Genomic DNA, 19,583 nt, shown 5'->3' with positions numbered 1-19,583 from the left:
ATAGAAAATGCCTTTTCTTGTCTGCAATTGCGGACAAGAATAGGACATGTTTTTTTTTTTTTCGGGATCGGAATTGCGGATCTGAAGTGCCTAAAATCATTAGAGCAACGAACGAGGAGATCTCTGGATCAATGTCGGGTACAGGACTGGTTCTAGGTTTATTAGGAATGCATTGTCATGCACTATATAATGTCTGACTTTCACTTTTTACATCAATCTTGGCATAACCCCTTTAAAGGGTTTGTCAACTTTTGTTTTAAAGGGGCCGCATCTCTCAATCATGGAACTACTGGTCAGTCTTGTCAACCCCATTGGTTACGTTTAATTTTTGCAGCACAGTTTTACTCAAGTAAATGGGACTGAGCAACAAAACCAAACAGACGGCATACAGTACCGTACTTGGCATACCATGAAGAGGCCATACTGTGGCAAGGTTCCCACCGATCAGGTATTGACCTATTCTGAGGCTAGATCATTAGTATTCCTGGATATCCTCTAACAGCTCGCCAGTGGGACCGGACCAAAAATATTCTCCTCTCCTGTGTTTTTTTTTTTGTTTTGTTTTGTGTGCTTCAAGAACCATACAGCTTATGTTACATAACCAGACATGCTCAAACGTAATTCATAAATCGGAGTGAACATTGATCAGGTATACAGGTTGTCTATAATAATGAGCCAAAAAAAGCATATTTTTCTGTAATGGGAGAAAAAAGAACTAAAGCTCTTTTGAAAAAATAAAATAAAAAATACAATGTAATAAATCTTAACTATTTCTTTCTAGGCCAGTCCATGCATCCTTCAGTCAATGGGGTGCAACATACTGTAAAGGTCCAAAAGAATAGGAACAATTATGCTTCTGTTGAATGTGGGGCAAAGATGCTTTCTGCAAATCCCGAAGCCAAGGTAGGTGTAATATACACGATTCTTTCAGTTCTCACACAAAGTGGTTTTCTTTTTTGTATATACAAAGAATAATGAAAGTGGGCGCATTTTAGAGTACAAGTGCCAGCTTCTTGCATTGTTGTTTGCTTGAAGAATTTGCCCGTATAATGTGTCCATCCATGCCTTTCTGCAAATTTCAATAAGGGCTCCAATTTATGACAATGCAAAAATGCAGAATCGGGACGTGCCAACAAATCACTGCAAAGCTGAGGGTCCCATCACTGCCTCTGGGTGGCCAAATGTAGACACGTTAGGGGGTCATTTATTATCTAGAAATACACCTATATTAGGCGTATTTCTGGCGCAGATTGCGGCGCTAAGGTTATTTGCGCCGCAATCGGTGACTTTTTTTCCCCGCTCATGCCAGGTAAAAAAAAAAAAGTGGACGAGGACAGGCCGAGAGGGCCGTCTCATTCATCATTTTCTAGGCCTGTTTTAGGCGTAGAAAATGGTCTAAATCAGGCATCCTTAACCAGTGGCCCTCCAGCTGTTGCAAAACTACAACCCCCGGCATGCCCTGCTGTAAGTTGTCCAGGCATGCTGGGAGTTATAGTTTTGCAATTGCTGGAGGGCCGCAAGTTGGGCATCCCTGGTCTAAATGTAGACCAGTGAAGGAAGCTGGCTTACATTTAAATTGGTGCTGGAGGCGCCTGTTATGTACAGGTTGATGCCACCACCAGCTATAGGGGTTATTAAGACTGCATCTAAAACACCAGTCTTAATAAATGACCCCTATAAAGCATGAACGACTCCTAACAGAGTATCACAAAATTACCTTGTTTTTAATTGCGTTCATTTGTTTTTTTCAGAGCACATCTGCCATACTTGTTGAAAACATGGATCTGTACATGTTAAATCCTTGTAGCACAAAAATATGGTGAGTAACACGCTATTCCGTATCTTGTGTCTGGAATCCTATATAAAATGTATGTGACCATTTCACGGTGGAGTAATGGCTGGCCTTGGCTTACCCTAGTAAATATTAATGGGCGCGCTGCCATCTTGGATTGGCCTGTACATTATTACATTGTGTAAATCTGATGTAATTGTTCCATTATTTTTTGAGTGAAAATGATGCATTTTTGGGTACTTTCTTTCCAGGTTTGTTATCGAACTCTGCGAGCCGATCCAAGTTAAGCAGCTTGACATTGCGAACTATGAGCTCTTCTCTTCTACTCCGAGGGACTTCCTGGTGTCCATTAGTGACCGGTACCCCGCTCATTGTTGCATATTCATTTGTACAGGGAGATTCACTCGAAAGAGACCTCGAATATTCTGTTGTAACTCCCGTTAGGCTAAAGCAGTCTGATCCAAAAAATCCATACATACCTTGACTTATGGTAAACAATTGCTTTACATCCGATGCTAGCAGTGATCTCCATTTCCTGCCATTTTCCTTCAAATTATCCACAGCACAAGGCTTGTTCCGATAGATTTTTCCTTTGAGCATAACCTAAAGGAAGAAGTCTGGTTGTGGCCAAAGCCCCTTTCAAATTACGCTTGCCGAAAAAGGACTCCATTTCTACCCTGCTCCTTGCCGATGTGTTACACGTTGCCCCATCTTGCTGGAAGTAACCTTTTGTTAATTCACAATTCACAAACTGTTCGGGTACACATCGCACCATGTAGACGTGCTGCTCAATAGTGTACACCACCACCCTGATGAGAAGTCGAGGGAAGAGGTACGGGGGTATGCACCGAAAGTCACAAAAAGAGGCTAAATGTAGTGAGGGCTGTCCGGCGCCTACCTCATAGCTCTGCTGCGGGGGCTTCCCTTCTTGTTTCAAAGCTCCATATTCTGAGGAGCACGTTGTTTTGTTCAGATTGCCAGTTATTACAGTACATTCGGGCCTCTTTAGAGTGAATCTCCCATTACTTAGTCTGAGTTATAAAGTCCATAGGTTTATTAAGCTGGGAAGACGTGTGTAATATTAAGAGATTATTAGGAAGCAGTAGCACATGCACATTTAGTCCCTGTTTCGTATAGGAAACTAGAAACCAACACAGTATGTTGGTTTTATTTCCTGTTTTGGGGCAAATTTTTTCTTAGTCACGGTGAACTTGGGTGGGGGGCGAGATACCAGAGGCCAGTATGTAGTGTGACGCTTAACTTTTTATTAGCCATTTTTTAAATACATTTTGTTTTGCTTTTGACGTTGTTTCATCTAGGTACCCTACAAATAAGTGGGTGAAACTGGGAACTTTCCATGCACGAGATGAAAGAACAGTCCAGAGTTTTCCTTTAGATGAACAGATGTATGCAAAATACGTCAAGGTAATGCTCTGTGTCCACCGCTTGACCCCACAATAGTAGACAGGAATACGCCATTCTATCACCGCAGGTTAATGCGAACATAGCAGGTACATGGGTCATCTAGCCTAGGGAAAACACCCATCCTAGTTTGAAGGTGTTCTTCTGCCATTGGACATGAGGGGGGGGGGGGGGGGGGGTGTGGGAAGCAAGCTCAGGTCTTTCATAAACCCCTGCCATTAGATGGTAATTTAGGAATACTTCAGTGCATCAGAAATAGAGAAAAGAAAGGAAGCAATAGAAATAGTTGGGTGTCCAAAGCTGTCATGCAGATCTATGTGTCTCTGTGGTAACAGACTACAAATGTCCTATGTAGTCAGATCCTGAGGTGATATTCCCTCTCCACCTGTCCCCTACTTGTTAACCCTTTTATCAAGATGTCGGGGACAGAGTGAAGGGCTTATTCATAGCTGGTGAACATGGAGTTACATAGGTCTGTGCCCCATGTGTGTATCATACCAGAATGGTCGCAAACCAGTATATGTAGCCAAGAGCAAGCAGTGGGTTGCAGATGGCAGCTGAATAGGCAGTGAGAAGAAAGAGAACCTCGTCCTGAAGTGAAGTGCCTTGTGATTACTGCTATTAAGCATGCAGTCTTTTGGGATTTGCTGTTGGCCTTTGCCATCTTCTAGATCTCCAAGTAGTTGCTGAAACTGCTTCTGTACCTCTGTAGCTGCTTCTAGGGAATTGGCCTACATCTCTGCAGCCTATAGACACTGGAAAACATGCAATGTACATGCTCGCTGGCCTGATTGCAGGTCTCCAAATGCCCTTAGTTTTAGAACTGGTCTCATTAGAGACCTTTATGGGCTATGCCCTCAATGTCTGTTTGGAGGTGGTCTCCTCACTACCACTTCTTCTTTCGGTCTTGAGGTTTGCGGTGTCCATTCTCAGGATTAATCATGGTCCGATATTTCTGGCCTGTCTTATTAATAGGCTGAACATGTCTCCATGGGTCAAACCTATACGACCTATCTGTTCTCCTGTAAGGTCCATGTGCAATTAAAGTTGGAATTTATTGTGCACGGTTGTTTTTACAGCAGAATTATAGATATTCTTGCATAACTTCAAGGAGTTGCTGCATACCTTTACCCTTTACCTAGAGGCATAAAACGCCTGCATGAAATTCTCTTCCCGCTCAGAAAACTTTATTACATTACTCCCTGATATACCGCCAGCCCCGCACCCCTTTATATTACATGTTTTCGTGTGTATCTTGAGACTGCAGATATGTGACTGTCTTTTAGTAGCTTTTTCTATACTCCACCTTCATCTATGTAAGATTTTCAATGTGGATTTAAATGAATACTTTTCTGCCTGGTAAAAATCTTCTTGTACACAGGCTGCCGCTCCTGAAAACCGCTGTTTTTCTGTCTAACACTATCTGGCCGACTTGTAGCCAATCTGATGAAGTTGTAGTGTTTTGCGGGTTTTGGCTTTTCAGACACCTGATCGCATTTCTTCTATTACAGCTCCCGATCTATAACTAAAATGTAAAGGGCAACAATATTTTACATCCACTTTTGATATGTCTGAGAAGTGTTGATCAGTGGGTGTCTCGGCGTTGAGGCATTAGAAGCGCTCACTGGACGCGGTCTTTCCTTGCTGCTGAAGACGGCCTAAGTGGAAAGTTTGTGAGGCCGTCTTCACTTCAGTGAGCACTTCTAACTCCTCATTTTAGTGATCTGCAGTGGTCTCGGCACTTGGATCCCCCCGATCAAAACCTTTTGAGATATATCACTGTGATATCAACCCTACCTGGAAATGTGGAAGTATGCAGCCATTCAAAAAAGCCACCACATAATACAAGGCCACCATGATATTTCTACTGGCCGCAAAACACCCCCAAGCTTCGGACACCAATGACGGCCAAGGTCCTGAGCGATGGAACAAACCCTGTTAGGCTACCTGCACACCTTGCGGATTACGTGTGATTTTTCAGTACAGATTCTCGTTCGGAAAAACTGCAGCATAATACAGTACCAGCAAAGTTAATGAGATTAGTTCTTTCCTGCAAAAATTCACCTGCTGTGTGGATTTTGAAAAGAAATCTGCGACATGTTAATTCTTTGTACAATTTTTTTTCTTTTTTCTTTTTTCTTTTTTTTTGTATTTTATTTTTTAGTTTTATTTTTTTGTAAGGATTTCATTATTTTTCAATGGATGAAAATCCACACCAAATCCAGAGATCTCCCCATTCATTGTTCCAGTTGCTCTGCTAGATTTATATTGAGCTGGCAGCTCAGGGGGCATGTCCTTTTTGCTGCAGCGCTCTCCCAATCATAGCTCAGGAGGTAGTTGAAGGGTGGAACTGAGCATGTGTGTCTACCTCAGCGAGGTGGACAGAGAAGTAAGGAACCAGCAGGTGGCGCTATACAGACATTCTATTGAATAACTCAGCGGCTATACCAGTTTTTTTAATTATATGCAATTACAAAAATATTCAGATCAAGGTGCTGGTTTGAAAACTGCAAAATATTTTTTGTGTGACATCCCGACGAGAGAAGATGTACAAGTGCGCATGTGCCGTCATGTCACCGCACCTGGAAGTGGAGGCCTGGACAGCTGTGAAGTAGCCTGCGCAGCCTCTTCCGGGTGAAATGACTTGACGGCGCATGAGCATTGCACATGTTCGCTTGTTTGGATGAAGTGCACACACGCGGGATACCAGAGAGGTCTAGCGCTGTTAACCTAATGGAAAGGGGGGCTTGATTAGAAGCAGAGGGGCATCATAGTCGGGCACCAGGGGTGTCACTGGAGCGGTCATCAAACCGTATAAGCCCGGCTCCTGGTGCTCGACTGGCTCATTTGTGTCATTTTAAAAGTTCATATTTCTCGGGAACCATAGTACCAACGGGCATAAGAAAGGTATTGTTCTACTCAGCTGGATCAACCTTACCAGGCTATATGCCTGGTAGGGTAGGGTCGATCCAGGTGACAGGGAATCTGTCACCAGGTTTCTGGTGTCCTATTTGACTGCAGCCTAAGGCTAGTTTCACACTAGCGCTTGAGATCTGGTAGGCTGTTTCGGCAGGGAACAGCTTGCTTTATCTCCCGGCATTGCCGGAAGTCTAAGTCTCTGTGTGGCCCCATTAACTATTATGGAGACCGGCTGAGATCCAGCTGCAACCTAGCAAATAATCCGATAATCGGCCGGAACAAAACAGCTGTGCTCATATTTGCCGGGTTACGGACGGAACTCGGCCAGTCTCCATTATAGTTAATGGGGTCGGATGGAGATTTCCAAACTTCTGACAATGCCAGAATGCAGAGAGCGCCAGCAGGCTGTTCCCTGTTCTGACCTTGTGATTAAAGCTGGCCATACATTGTGCATAGCTGTCAGGCGGTTACTTGTTTGGCCAAGCTCTTTTGCTACTGCCCCCCTTACACATGCATGCTAAGCTAGGTCAAGCATGCAGGTGTTCTTAATATGTAGAGGGGAAACAAGCTGTTGCCTGACCCTTCTGAGCGCTTCCTCTAACATTGGGAATATCAGGACACCCCCCATATACATTAGATGCTCGGCTCGCCATGCCAATGTCATTGCATATTTCCACATTGATGTTGAGATTCATTTAATACAAATGTCCTGTTTCTGTAGCTTTACTTAGAAAGGGACCTCGTGACCCTCACTGAAGTGTATAATGGGTTCAGTCCAATAATAAAATGACAGGAGCTTCTGTTTTGATCTTTTCCTTAAGAAATTAATATGACATAATATCCTGAGGCTTGCATTTCTCTGCATCTGAGACAAAGGACTGTAAAATCTTTGTCCACAACAGATGGGACGGGTGAACGTCCAAAGAAATGACTGAAACGTTCCAATAACTGTACACTGCAGTCATCAAAAGAGCCTGATTTAAGAGGTAGCACCTGGAGGCATAAAGTCTTCGGCGAAAAGCAGGCCGGTCGCCCTTGGTCCATACGAGCCCGATCTTTTTTTGAACTGGTGGAATGTCAATCAAGAAATCTTTGAGTGGTATATCACAAGCCAGCTGAGGGAACTGAGGGTTTGGTGGCTTTGGCCTTCATTTTTTGAGATTAAACGGGTTTAGTGGAATTTGCTTTGGATGACAAGTACACTATATTTTTCCCTTTATAAAACTCACCTGATAAGACGCACCTGGGTTTTAGAGAGGAAAATAAAATAAAAATAAATATTTCTCATCAGAGCTCAGAACAGACCCCCATATCAAACCTCAGATTAGACCCTAATTTCAGGTCCCCATATCCGACGTTGGCTCAGGTCCCCATATCCGACGTTGGCTCAGGTCCCCATATCCGACGTTGGCTCAGGTCCCCATATCCGACGTTGGCTCAGGTCCCCATATCCGACGTTGGCTCAGGTCCCCATATCCGACGTTGGCTCAGGTCCCCATATCCGACGTTGGTTCAGGTCCCCATATCCGACGTTGGTTCAGGTCCCCATATCCGACGTTGGTTCAGGTCCCCATATCCGACGTTGGTTCAGGTCCCCATATCCGACGTTGGTTCAGGTCCCCATATCCGACGTTGGTTCAGGTCCCCATATCCGACGTTGGTTCAGGTCCCCATATCCGACGTTGGTTCAGGTCCCCATATCCGACGTTGGTTCAGGTCCCCATATCCGACGTTGGTTCAGGTCCCCATATCCGACGTTGGTTCAGGTCCCCATATCCGACGTTGGTTCAGGTCCCCATATCCGACGTTGGTTCAGGTCCCCATATCCGACGTTGGTTCAGGTGTGAGATCAGGCCCCTATATCTTTTTTTTTTTTTTTTTCCTCATTATACTGTTTTTCCATTGCATGGTGCACCAATTTTTTTGGGCTGCATTTTCTTTTTCTTTTTTTTATGTAAAGGTGCATATGCTTCCTCCTCAGAGGTTTTCTATGTCACATAGTCAGGTTACACGTCTTGTGATCCCACAATTGTTCTTCATTTGTTTGATTACAGAACGTATTGTCATTTGTTCCTCTAATGTATTTGCTTAAGCAGAACAATCAGCAGGATGTATATCCTGTTGCCAAGTTGTGGTTTCTTAGAGTATTAGCATCAAATTAATGATTAACCCTGCTGAGAAGAGGATTGATTCGGTCCTTGACTTTCTTGCCTTTTTTATCAATCGCTTTACGTTACTTTATTAAATAAACCCAAGTCTTATATTATTGCGAAGTTACACTTTGATTTAGAAAAAAAAAAAAAAGTTGTAGTTTCCTCCGATTTTATCAGGGTCCAACCATTGACTTTAATAAAAGACTTTTCTGGGTTCAAGTGAATTGAACGAAGCTGCAATACCCTCTGCAGCCACAGCATACAGTTAAGTAGGGAAGAGACCACCGGGCGCCTGAGCGCCGCTCCTTCAAAAAGCCTAGTGAAAGGGTCGTAGACTGAATCCCCCATTGATCTGATTTGTTCAAAGGGGTCCTCTGAGAATTATGTTTTTGCAAGTGCCCCCGGCCTACTTCCCTAACAGAAGATTCATACTTACCTGCTCCCTGCTGTTCCAGTCCTCCGTGCTGCCTCCTGCATGTCCATGTTCTGGTCCCCATGCAGTGCTTACGTCCGCAGCGTCATGGTCATGTGCTCTGCTGCACCCAATGACTGGCTCAGCAGTGATAGGACAACAAGCAGCACGTCCCCGGTTTTGCATTTACCTCCACCATATCTGAAAACTAAATGTAAACAGACCCTATAGCTGGCCATACACATCTACATCCCACCACCTGATCCTGCAGATTGTGCAAGTGTTCCTGGGAAGAAAAGGATTGGACATGTTGAATTCCAACTGCCTGATCCTTCTGTCCTCCAACACCTGCTGTCCCACCGAGATTGGTGGTTTTGCCCAGCATTTCTCTAAGGTGTATGGCCCCCTTTAGTACTGTTATATATATTTTTTTTAGATTACATTTTATTACTGTGTGTAGAGGGGCCTCCAGAATACTACAACTTTATTTCTTCTTTCTTCTTGTGCTTTGAATGGTCTTCATTGAAATGCTCATTTCTTAGATGATATGGCTTGTCGCATGTACTGTGTTTCTGTACTGACACTTGTTTTTCTTTCTCTTTCCTCGTTGCTTCAGATGTTCATCAAGTACATAAAGGTTAGCAACCTCCTCTGAATGTTTTATGCACAGCAGATGAATGCATGACTAGATGTGCAATATCTGATCACTAGCACTGATCCACTTGCTTCTAGGTGTCATTAATTAAGTGCACTGAGCGTCGGCTCCACGGAATACTCTTATGGTTTCATCTGATTCTTATTTATTTATTTGTGTTATTTAGGTGGAACTTATATCACATTTTGGATCTGAACATTTTTGCCCTTTAAGTCTCATAAGGTAATGTGAAATTCTAAGCATTTTTATCCATGAATATGTTACAATAATTCCATAAGGCAGTCTTTCGGTCCAAACAAGTCAATTGGAAATGGATTAAAGGGGTTGTGCAGGGTTTTCTATATTGATGACCTGTCGTCAGGAAAGGTCATCAGTATCTGATCGGCAAGGGTCAGACACCCAGCACCCCTGCAGAACAGCTGTTTGAAGAGGAGGCAGCGCTCCATGCAAGCAATGCCTCCTTTTCATTACAATGTGTGTCGTCTCGGAAGTGCAGTGTAATCACAAATATTCGCTCCATTCACTGAATGAAGCGACTACTTGTAATTACACTGCATCACCGCTGCAATGGAGAAGACGCATAGTGTAAGGGCTCGTTCAGGCGGCCATATGCTGTCCGCAAAAATGCAGTTCAGCGTGTCCGCAAAAAAAAAACGGAAAAACGGATTGCATTCCTTTTTTTTTTTTTTTTTTTTTTTTTTTTTTGTGCTGATTCATAGACTTCAATAGGGCCATGTCCTGATTTTGCACTGACAAGTATAGGACATGTTTCATTTTTTTGCTGAGCAGTGCAATGGAAGAAAAGGTCCCCATAGAAATGAATGGGACAGCATCTAATCCGCAAAAAAAAACTGATCCGCATTTTTGCGGACAGCATATGGCCGTCTGGATGAGCCCTAATGAAGAGAAAGCAACGCTCGCATGGAGCACCTCCTCCTTTTCAAACATCGGCGGGGGTGCCGTGTGTCAGATATTGATGTCCTATCCTGAGGTCTATATAAAACCCCTGCACAACCCCTTTAAGGGTCTACTGGCTCATGGCAGATTGTTGCAGAAACTTTTGACTGAAAATCTCTTCCTCACATCTAACTGGGGTTGGCTCTCTAGCATGTACGTGGATTTCTGACCAGTCAGATGAATGGAACAGTCGCATACATTTTTGCAGCTACCCCTTAGGGTACATCCAAAAAGGACTGAAACACTGCAGATTTCAGCGCTGCACACCCACAGCGCTTTACAGTGCCAGCAAATTGGATGAGATTCTTGAAGGGGTTGGTCCATCTTGCACTTTGGTGGCATATCCTAGCAATAACACCAATGTCCTTCAGGTGCGGGTCCCACCTCTGGGACCCATATGTATCTCTAGAACGGGGCCACCTAAGTGAATAAGGGCGCACTACGCAAGCACGGCCACCCTCTGCTTCTGTGGAACTGCTGAAAATAGCCGAGCATCGACTATGCTGTTTCTGGAGCTTCCATACAGGTGAATAGAGAGCACACCACACATGCGTGGTGCGATCCCCTTCGCTTTGGAGGCCCCGTTCTAGAGAGAGATGTGTAAATTGATGGTGCGGACTTTGAATCCAAAGCAGCATCCACGACAAACGTGCATGTCACTGATTTGACCATGGATCAGCTGCAATATCCACACTGTTTGTCCACCTCAAATTCGTGCCCTGTTGCCCTGCCCTCAAAGTGGTTGTCGAAGAGTCTGTCAGATGCTGAAACCCTTTTTTATTTCAAAATGGTTTTCTGACTGAGAAGCAGATGGGAGTCTTGATGCACCAGAACTAGCTGATTGGACCCCAGCCGATCTTATATTTGATGACCTATCCTATCCTCTGGAAGTTCAAGGTCTAATCCATCCCATATCTCTGTGCAGTCTGTATACTGAGGTGTAGTTTTATTTCTTTGGTTTTATTCATATTGATTTGCTTGTGATATTTTTTTTTTCTAGGCATCTTAAATCATAGTTGCAGCACCTCATTAAGTTCTTCAGATTAATTTTGTATTGTTCATTTGTCTCTTAGGGTTTTTGGCACCAGCATGGTAGAGGAATATGAAGAAGTTGACTCTCAGTATCACTCAGAACGCCCAGATATTTATGATGAAGATGAAGGTAATTTAATCTCTCATAAAAATAATTTTACACTTGTCTTACTCACAACATTTGTTGGTCCCCGTAATTGCTCATAACGTAGTTTGTAACTGCAAGGAATAGTCTAATACCAGCAGCCCTGAATATACACTGCTCAAAAAAATAAAGGGAACACTTAAACAACACAATGTAACTCCAAGTCAATCACACTTCTGTGAAATCAAACTGTCCACTTAGGAAGCAACACTGAGTGACAATCAATTTCACATGCTGTTGTGCAAATGGGATAGACAACAGGTGGAAATTATAGGCAATTAGCAAGACACCCCCAATAAAGGAGTGGTTCTGCAGGTGGTGACCACAGACCAGTTCTCAGTTCCTATGTTTCCTGGCTGATGTTTTGGTCACTTTTGAATGCTGGCGGTGCTTTCACTCTAGTGGTAGCATGAGACGTAGTCTACAACCCACACAAGTGGCTCAGGTAGTGCAGCTTATCCAGGATGGCACATCAATGCGAGCTGTGGCAAGAAGGTTTGCTGTGTCTGTCAGCGTAGTGTCCAGAGCATGGAGGCGCTACCAGGAGACAGGCCAGTACATCAGGAGACGTGGAGGAGGCCGTAGGAGGGCAACAAACCAGCAGCAGGACCGCTACCTCCGCCTTTGTGCAAGGAGGAACAGGAGGAGCACTGCCAGAGCCCTGCAAAATGACCTCCAGCAGGCCACAAATGTGCATGTGTCTGCTCAAACGGTCAGAAACAGACTCCATGAGGGTGATATGAGGGCCCGACGTCCACAGGTGGGGGTTGTGCTTACAGCCTAACACCGTGCAGGACGTTTGGCATTTGCCAGAGAACACCAAGATTGGCAAATTCGCCACTGGCGCCCTGTGCTCTTCACAGATGAAAGCAGGTTCACACTGAGCACATGTGACAGACGTGACAGAGTTTTGAGACGCCGTGGAGAATGTTCTGCTGCCTGCAACATCCTCCAGCATGACCGGTTTGGCATTGGGTCAGTAATGGTGTGGGCTGGCATTTCTTTGGAGGGCCGCACAGCCCTCCATGTGCTCGCCAGAGGTAGCCTGACTGCCATTAGGTCCCGAGATGAGATCCTCAGACCCCTTGTGAGACCATATGCTGGTGCGGTTGGCCCTGGGTTCCTACTAATGCAAGACAATGCTAGACGAAGGCATTGATGCTATGGACTGGCCCGCCCGTTCCCCAGACCTGAATCCAATTGAGCACATCTGGGACATCATGTCTCGCTCTATCCACCAACGTCACGTTGCACCACAGACTGTCCAGGAGTTGGCAGATGCTTTAGTCCAGGTCTGGGAGGAGATCCCTCAGGAGACCGTCCGCCACCTCATCAGGAGCATGCACAGGAGTTGTAGGGAGGTCATACAGGCACGTGGAGGCCACACACACTACTGAGCCTCATTTTGACTTGTTTTAAGGACATTACATCAAAGTTGGATCAGCCTGTAGTGTGTTTTTCCACTTTAATTTTGAGTGTGACTCCAAATCCAGACCTCCATGGGTTGAAAAATTTGATTTCCATTTTTTAATTTTTGTGTGATTTTGTTGTCAGCACATTCAACTATGTAAAGAACAAAGTATTTCAGAAGAATATTTAATTAAATCTAGGATGTGTTATTTTTGTGTTCCCTTTATTTTTTTGAGCAGTGTATTTTATGTATGGCTTGATGGAACGGGCCAAAGGCAACCTTGTACATCTCAGTCCATGGCACAGACTACATTGACATTCGAAAATAATATTAGATTTTGGGGCAAACAAAATATGCAATTCCAGCAACAGAAATGGAGTCTGTACGTAGCCAGGTTACATAGCAGCAGCCATAAACCATTCCACGTATCGCAGAATGTCCATGTGTTAAGGAGTAGGGTGCAGGGATCGGGCGGCTTCATTCTGAACGGTTTCCCTTTTAGATGAGCGGTGCCCGAGGTGACTGTTAGTGACTTATCCCATGATGCACCTGCTTAGTAGCCACACAACATTTCTCCCCTTTAAATTTCTAAGCGTCCTTCTTGCAACTGAACCCTGAAATCTGGTTTTGAAGAACCATCTGATACGTAACCTGTGTTCATACAGGCGACATACCTGCAAGGGAGGGAATTTAGTCATTTTACCCAATACAGCACTACAGTAGCAATCTAGTGTCATCGGTGATGGCTTCAGTCTGATAATAAAATGAAGGAATCTTTTGTTCTATGCTTTTCCTTCAGGGTTGAATGTGACATATAATATCCTAAGGCTTGCCTTTCTCTGCATCTGGGCCAAAGGTCTGAAAAATCTTTGTCCACAGCAGATGGGGCGGGTGAATGTCCAACGAAATGACTGAAACTATTCAATAAGTGTACAATGCAGCAATTCAGCAGTTCGACCTTGGGCGATGTAGAGGCAGCACGCAGCCAGCGCTTTTCTGGCCAGATAAAGATTTAATATGAAATATGTCTGTATGTAATTCTCACTCTGACTTCCAGATTACCCAATGGATTACAACACGAGAGATGACAAATCATCAAAGAATCTTCTCGGCTCTGCTACAAGTGAGTGGCACAATCTGCAAAATAAGGAAATAATCAGGTTTATCCAAATTATTGTGTCTGTACAAGACGGGGTAGATTGCAATATATACAGTTCAAGTGGTAATCCTGCTGTGATAGGACTGCCCTGACATTGGGGGATTCATAAGGCCCTCCCTCTCATAGACATGCTCAACTTGCCCAAGCAAGCATATGTTCTCAGTAGAATGAGGGGGAAGAAAGCCTCTGGCAGCGGTTTACCAAGAGCACAAGAATTGACAATGTCGAAATCTGTCTGGCTGATGCTGGTCTTCCCCAGAATCTGATGTCTGGGGTGACCAACGTTAGATGGTCGGTTTGTCCCATCGAAATCTGTATTTAATGTGTATGTCCAACTTAAATCTCTGCTCCCTTTTAGTTGTGTCACCTCTTCAAACGCTCATTCATGGGGGAAAGAATTGCTGGTGCAGACACCTAATTGTTTCTGGGCAGCAGATCATGCAGTCGAAACCGGGATCTACTGGCCCGAAATGATGAATGTGTATGGAGACGAGTGATCACTCTAGCAAATGCTTGTCCTCATTCTGCGGAAGCGATTGCTGCATGTAAATGAGCAAACGGTAATCGTCGGCCCATGTAAAAGTAAAGATGCTCTGCATGGCAATGAGTGCCACTTGGCGATAACCGCATTTTGATCAGCACTAGTTAAACACACTTACAGTACAGACCAAAAGTTTGTACACACCTTCTCATTTAAAGAGTTTTCTTTATTTTCATGACTATGAAAATTTGTAGATTCACACTGTAGATTCAGGGGACTACCTCTTGAAGCTCATAAAGAGAATGCCAAGAGTGTGCAAAGCAGTAATCAAAGCAAAAGGTGGCTACTTTGAAGAACCTAGAATATGACATATTTTCAGTTGTTTCACACTTGTTTGTTATGTATATAATTCCACATGTGTTAATTCATAGTTTTGATGCCTTCATAGTCATGAAAATAAAGAAAACTCTTTGAATGAGAAGGTGTGTCCAAACTTTTGGTCTGTACTGTACATGGAACCAATCTTTAATATGGGGTAAAGCAATCATTTATCTTCCCATATAGAGTTTTTGTCATATCCCCTGTCCACACGTGGCACTGTGCTGCATAACACAACAGCATATGTACACAGGGCAGTGATGAAGAACGAGTGTTGTTCATTCCCGATCATTGGCCTGTGTAAAAGAGCCCTGGTCTAAGTGGGGAAGCTTTCTCAAAACTAGTGTAGGGAAAAGGGAGCAATTTTTGCCCATAACCGATTGATTCCAGCTCTCATTTTCATAGTCTTTCAAAATGAAATAGGAGGTGTTATAGCTTACACTGGGCTACTTTGCGAGTACTAAGTTTTCTCCTACACTAGTTTAACCCCCTCCCACACCATTCTGTAAATGTACATCAAAACTGCTAATACGTTCCCACACCAGCTATACATTTACAGCATAATTGCCAGCTCTTCCCACACAAACAAGCCCTCATAGCTCAGTCCATAAAAATCTAAAAAAAATTTTTTATCACTCTTAGAAAATCATTTCAACAAAGTTCATGCTCCACCAGCTAAATGACGCTCCTTCCCTTCTGATCCTACCGCGTGCCCACATATGAGGTATTGCCGTACTCCAGAGAAAATGCATATCACTTTGTGGGTGCTTTTTCTCCTGTTACAGGGGTTTTCCATGAGTAGAATATTGATGACCTGCCATCAGGATATATCATTAATATCTGATCGGTGGAGGCCAGCCCCCCGCCAATCAGCTGTTTGGAGAGGCCACTGAGCTCCTGTGAGTGCTGTGGCCTTCTCACAGCATTGTCAATCACTGGTATTGCAGCCCAGGCACATTCACTTGAATGGGATTAAGCTGTACATAGGCCATGTAACCAATGAATGTGATGTCACTGTCCTAGGAAGATCGCTGCTGCCTCTTCAAACAGCTGATTTGGGGGTGCTGAGAGTTGGCCCCTGACCAATCAGATATTAATGACCTGTTCTGAGGATAAGTGATTAAAATAATACTCCCGGAAAACCCCAGGAGTTTTAAAAATTTTAATTTTTAATGTTCTTTGACCAAATTACATTTGGCCAATTCTAATAAATCCTGGGAAGCGCTTGTTGGGTAAAAATGCTCTCAGTACCCCTAGATGAATTCCTTGATGTGTAGTTTCCAAAATGGGATCTTTTCGGGGCTTCTGATACTTTAAGGTTATCTAAACCTGAAATGGTGTGCAAAAAACATCCTAAAAAAATGGAAGCCCTGATATCCATAGGGGGCACCTACTTTTCTGAGGCTGCTATTTTGAGTCAGCTAGAACACAAGTTTCTAAAAAGTGCAAAATCGGGGTAATGTTGAAAATCTGCAAAAATAAAAATGAAATCTTTACGGTGATGTCCAATCATTCACAATTGATGGCCTCTCACTATCTGATTGGCGATATCGGACCCTCCGCTGATCATGGTGTGTCACAAACAAATTCCGAATGCCTTTGATATTTAAATAGTTACAAAGATATTACCACGTAAAGATTTAAAGACTGGGCCTGTATCCCCAAAGGCAGAATAGGCTGGGTCTTTAGGCGGTTAATAAAGCCCCCCCACTATGTACCATATAAGCACTTTTTAGCCACTAAACTACCATATGGGGGACATTTGCTTACCTATTTACGCTACCTTTGTGAAAAAATTAGGTCACACATTTTGTCTCATGACATTTGTGCAACAAATTGTCCGATATTTCCCCCTTCATTCCATTTTTCAGAAGTGGTGAGAAAAGGGGGCGTGCTGTGGGCAGGTTGCAGGGGGCGCAGCAGGCTCGCCACATTTATCGTCAGGCCGTTTTTCTGGCGTCAAGAAAGACTTAAATCTATGAGAGCTAGGAAGCTGCCATAGATTTGTGTCGCACAGATGGAAGATGCACCAAATATATAAGAGGCGTGTAGAGGCGAGGGGGAATCGGTACAGCACGCCGGTCTTGATAAATGTCCCCCTTTGTCCTTACATAATGCTCATCTGTGGGCAGGCTTTGTGTTTGCTAGTAGAACTGCGTCTCCATGAGGCCCTCTTACACAGGCCGAGAGAGCAGGCAATGATCAGGAATGAACACTCATTCCCTACTCATCGCCTGCTTTTACATGCAGCAATGATTGGGGCTGAACTTCTTGTTTGACCGCCACACATCCCTAGATACACGTGTTGTGCTGCCGATAAATGAGGATTTTATGTCTAGCGCCGGTGCCTTTTACACGCGGCAATTATCAGGAGCATGCATTTGTATGAAAGTTCATCAAGCTAAATTGGTGGTTATCCTTCAAGAGTCAAGAAGCACTGACAATGACTCGCACCGCTGTGAAAGCGCCAGCTTATTAGAGGACCGGCCCCCTCTCCTGACACTTCTGTCTTAGTAACTGCTTACGTATTCCATGACCTAACCCTTCTGGAGCATCTTTTGTCATAACTATGTGGAGCCTCTGTTATTCCTCCAGGATATTTATGACTAAATTGACAACTGGCCATTACCATTGTCAACAGTGTGTGTCCTGCACAGTCTGACACTGTCAGCACTAATTGTACAGTGTGTCGGGTAACTCGCAGTTGTCAGTCTATTCATAAATCTTTAGGAGGACTAACAGAGGATCAGCACAGTGATAAGAAAAGATGCTCCAGGGTTGTGATATTGTGGGTAATGCAAGTTTTTAGTAATATTGACCTGTGCAGACCGCTGGCTAGTCCTCCTAAATTGATACAGTCCAGTTCTAGGGGTGGTGAAGGAAAATGTATTGTGTGTTGCACGCATGGCTACACCTGCAAGCAAGGGTTCATTTGAAAAGGTAATAATGTGTGAAAATGACAATCGCTTCCGTTTTGTGTATTTTGGGCTTTTTCATTGTTGCTGTGAGCTTAGCCGCTGAATGTCATCTGATCCGCTGTTCTGCACAATTAGTCATTACGACAGACAACTCTACATATCATCTAGATTGATGTATAACCACCAAAAACGTCTTTCTTACTATATTATTGGTTATATAATATGTATGTGATGAATATGGATTATTGTTCAAGGTCAGCCATATTCCCAGCCAGCCATCTGCTGTCAGATACCAGAGGTAGTGAACTCCACATGGGGGGCCCTGCTTCAAAGCCTTGCCAAATGGCAGAGAACTTCTTGCAGGCCACCTTTTGTTTACAATTTCTCACATCCATTCAGACAGCTAATGGAACAGGAAAAACCTCTCTGCAGGGGTCTAGACCATTCCCCAGTTCAATGAACATTATCAGACATCATGGAACCGGCGATTCATAAGGAACTATGAATCGCCCGTCCATCACAGACATAAACCAGATACATATTTGTGTACCTGTGGCCACGATGAACAGGCCTTCGGTCATAGTTTGGTGGTGGGATGCCAGGGAGGGGAGATATACATATCTCCCCACAGAAGCCAAATAACTGTACCATACTTGGACTCTACTGGTAGCCGGAACCCAGGCAGACCCATTGGTCCCAGAACCACCTCCCTGCGACATTCTGGTCTGGAGCCATGAGCCCTACTTGGTTTTGTGGCTCATTTGCTGCCAGCCCCAGCAGAGGGGGAGTGGACTCCTCCTACAGGCTGGGAGAAGAGGGGCCGGCTACAGGTTAAAAGGCTTGTGCCAGCGATTATTTATCCCGTATTCTGTGGATAGCAGACAAGTATTGTTAGTGGCACAACCCCTTTAATCATTATTAACACAGAAATGGAACCCCCTTTAAGATCTCCTAATCTATGCCAAAGATAAAGCCTTGTTGAGCTGCCGTGGTCACATCAGTGTCATTTAAACATTCCTTCTATTTCTTCTAGTCTTGAGGAAAAATATATAAATTATTGTGAAATATAACTCAAGATCAATTATAAGGGTGCATTCACACATTCGTGTGTGTTTTGCGGATCCGCAAAACACGGACATCGGCGATGTGCGGTCCGCATTTTGCGGTCCGCACATCGCCGGCACTAAATAGAAAATGCCTTTTCTTGTCCTCAATTGTGGACAAGAATAGGACGTGTTCTATATTTTTCGAGATCGGAATTGTGGACCCGGAAGTGCGGATCCGCAATTCCGGATCCGGGCAGCACATCGTGCTCCCCCATAGAAATGAATGGGTCCGCAATTCCGTTCCGCAAAATGCGGACGTGTGAATGGACCCTTACTGAAAGAGTGCGCTGTATGTGTAGTCCTAGGGGTGATATGTAATAAAAGCAGGCGTAACCTGGAGCGTATTTCCTGCGCCCTCTTTTATTGCGTTTCTGCCAGAGCCTAGTCTCCATACCGGAGGGCAGTGAAGTAACGTTTGCTTGTGTTCCTGCGTTTTCTTCAGATGCCATTCTTAGCATGGTGAATAATCTTGCAGCTAACATGCTGGGGGCGAACCCTGAGGAAGAAATCGCTGAAGGGAAAGGTAGCTGCTTTATCTTTATATTCCAGTGTTAACGTGACCTTAGTATAAAGGGATCTATAAGGAAGGTATTCATTCCTATGTGACGTTTCGTTGCTATTGGCAGTGGAACATTATCAGGTA

General features: G+C 44.1%; 1 protein-coding gene across 3 annotated transcripts in view; it reads left to right on the top strand.

Annotated features, from left to right (window-relative positions):
* The window catches only part of SUCO (SUN domain containing ossification factor), a 104,191-nt gene that overhangs the window by 49,552 nt on the left and 35,056 nt on the right, over positions 1–19,583 (top strand). For 2 of the 3 annotated variants that reach the window (XM_040406744.1, XM_040406742.1), the window contains 9 exons: positions 782–903; positions 1,752–1,819; positions 2,044–2,151; positions 3,112–3,217; positions 9,315–9,335; positions 9,520–9,575; positions 11,384–11,472; positions 13,956–14,021; positions 19,383–19,463. In XM_040406744.1, the coding sequence (XP_040262678.1) occupies positions 782–903; positions 1,752–1,819; positions 2,044–2,151; positions 3,112–3,217; positions 9,315–9,335; positions 9,520–9,575; positions 11,384–11,472; positions 13,956–14,021; positions 19,383–19,463 (717 nt within the window). The remainder of the gene's footprint in view (positions 1–781; positions 904–1,751; positions 1,820–2,043; positions 2,152–3,111; positions 3,218–9,314; positions 9,336–9,519; positions 9,576–11,383; positions 11,473–13,955; positions 14,022–19,382; positions 19,464–19,583) is intronic. The other variant, XM_040406743.1, reaches the window with a different exon arrangement.

The sequence above is a fragment of the Bufo bufo genome, chromosome 9 (assembly GCF_905171765.1).
Source record: "Bufo bufo chromosome 9, aBufBuf1.1, whole genome shotgun sequence".
Classification (NCBI taxonomy): domain Eukaryota; kingdom Metazoa; phylum Chordata; class Amphibia; order Anura; family Bufonidae; genus Bufo; species Bufo bufo.
This window is presented reverse-complemented; position numbering and strand designations above follow the sequence as displayed.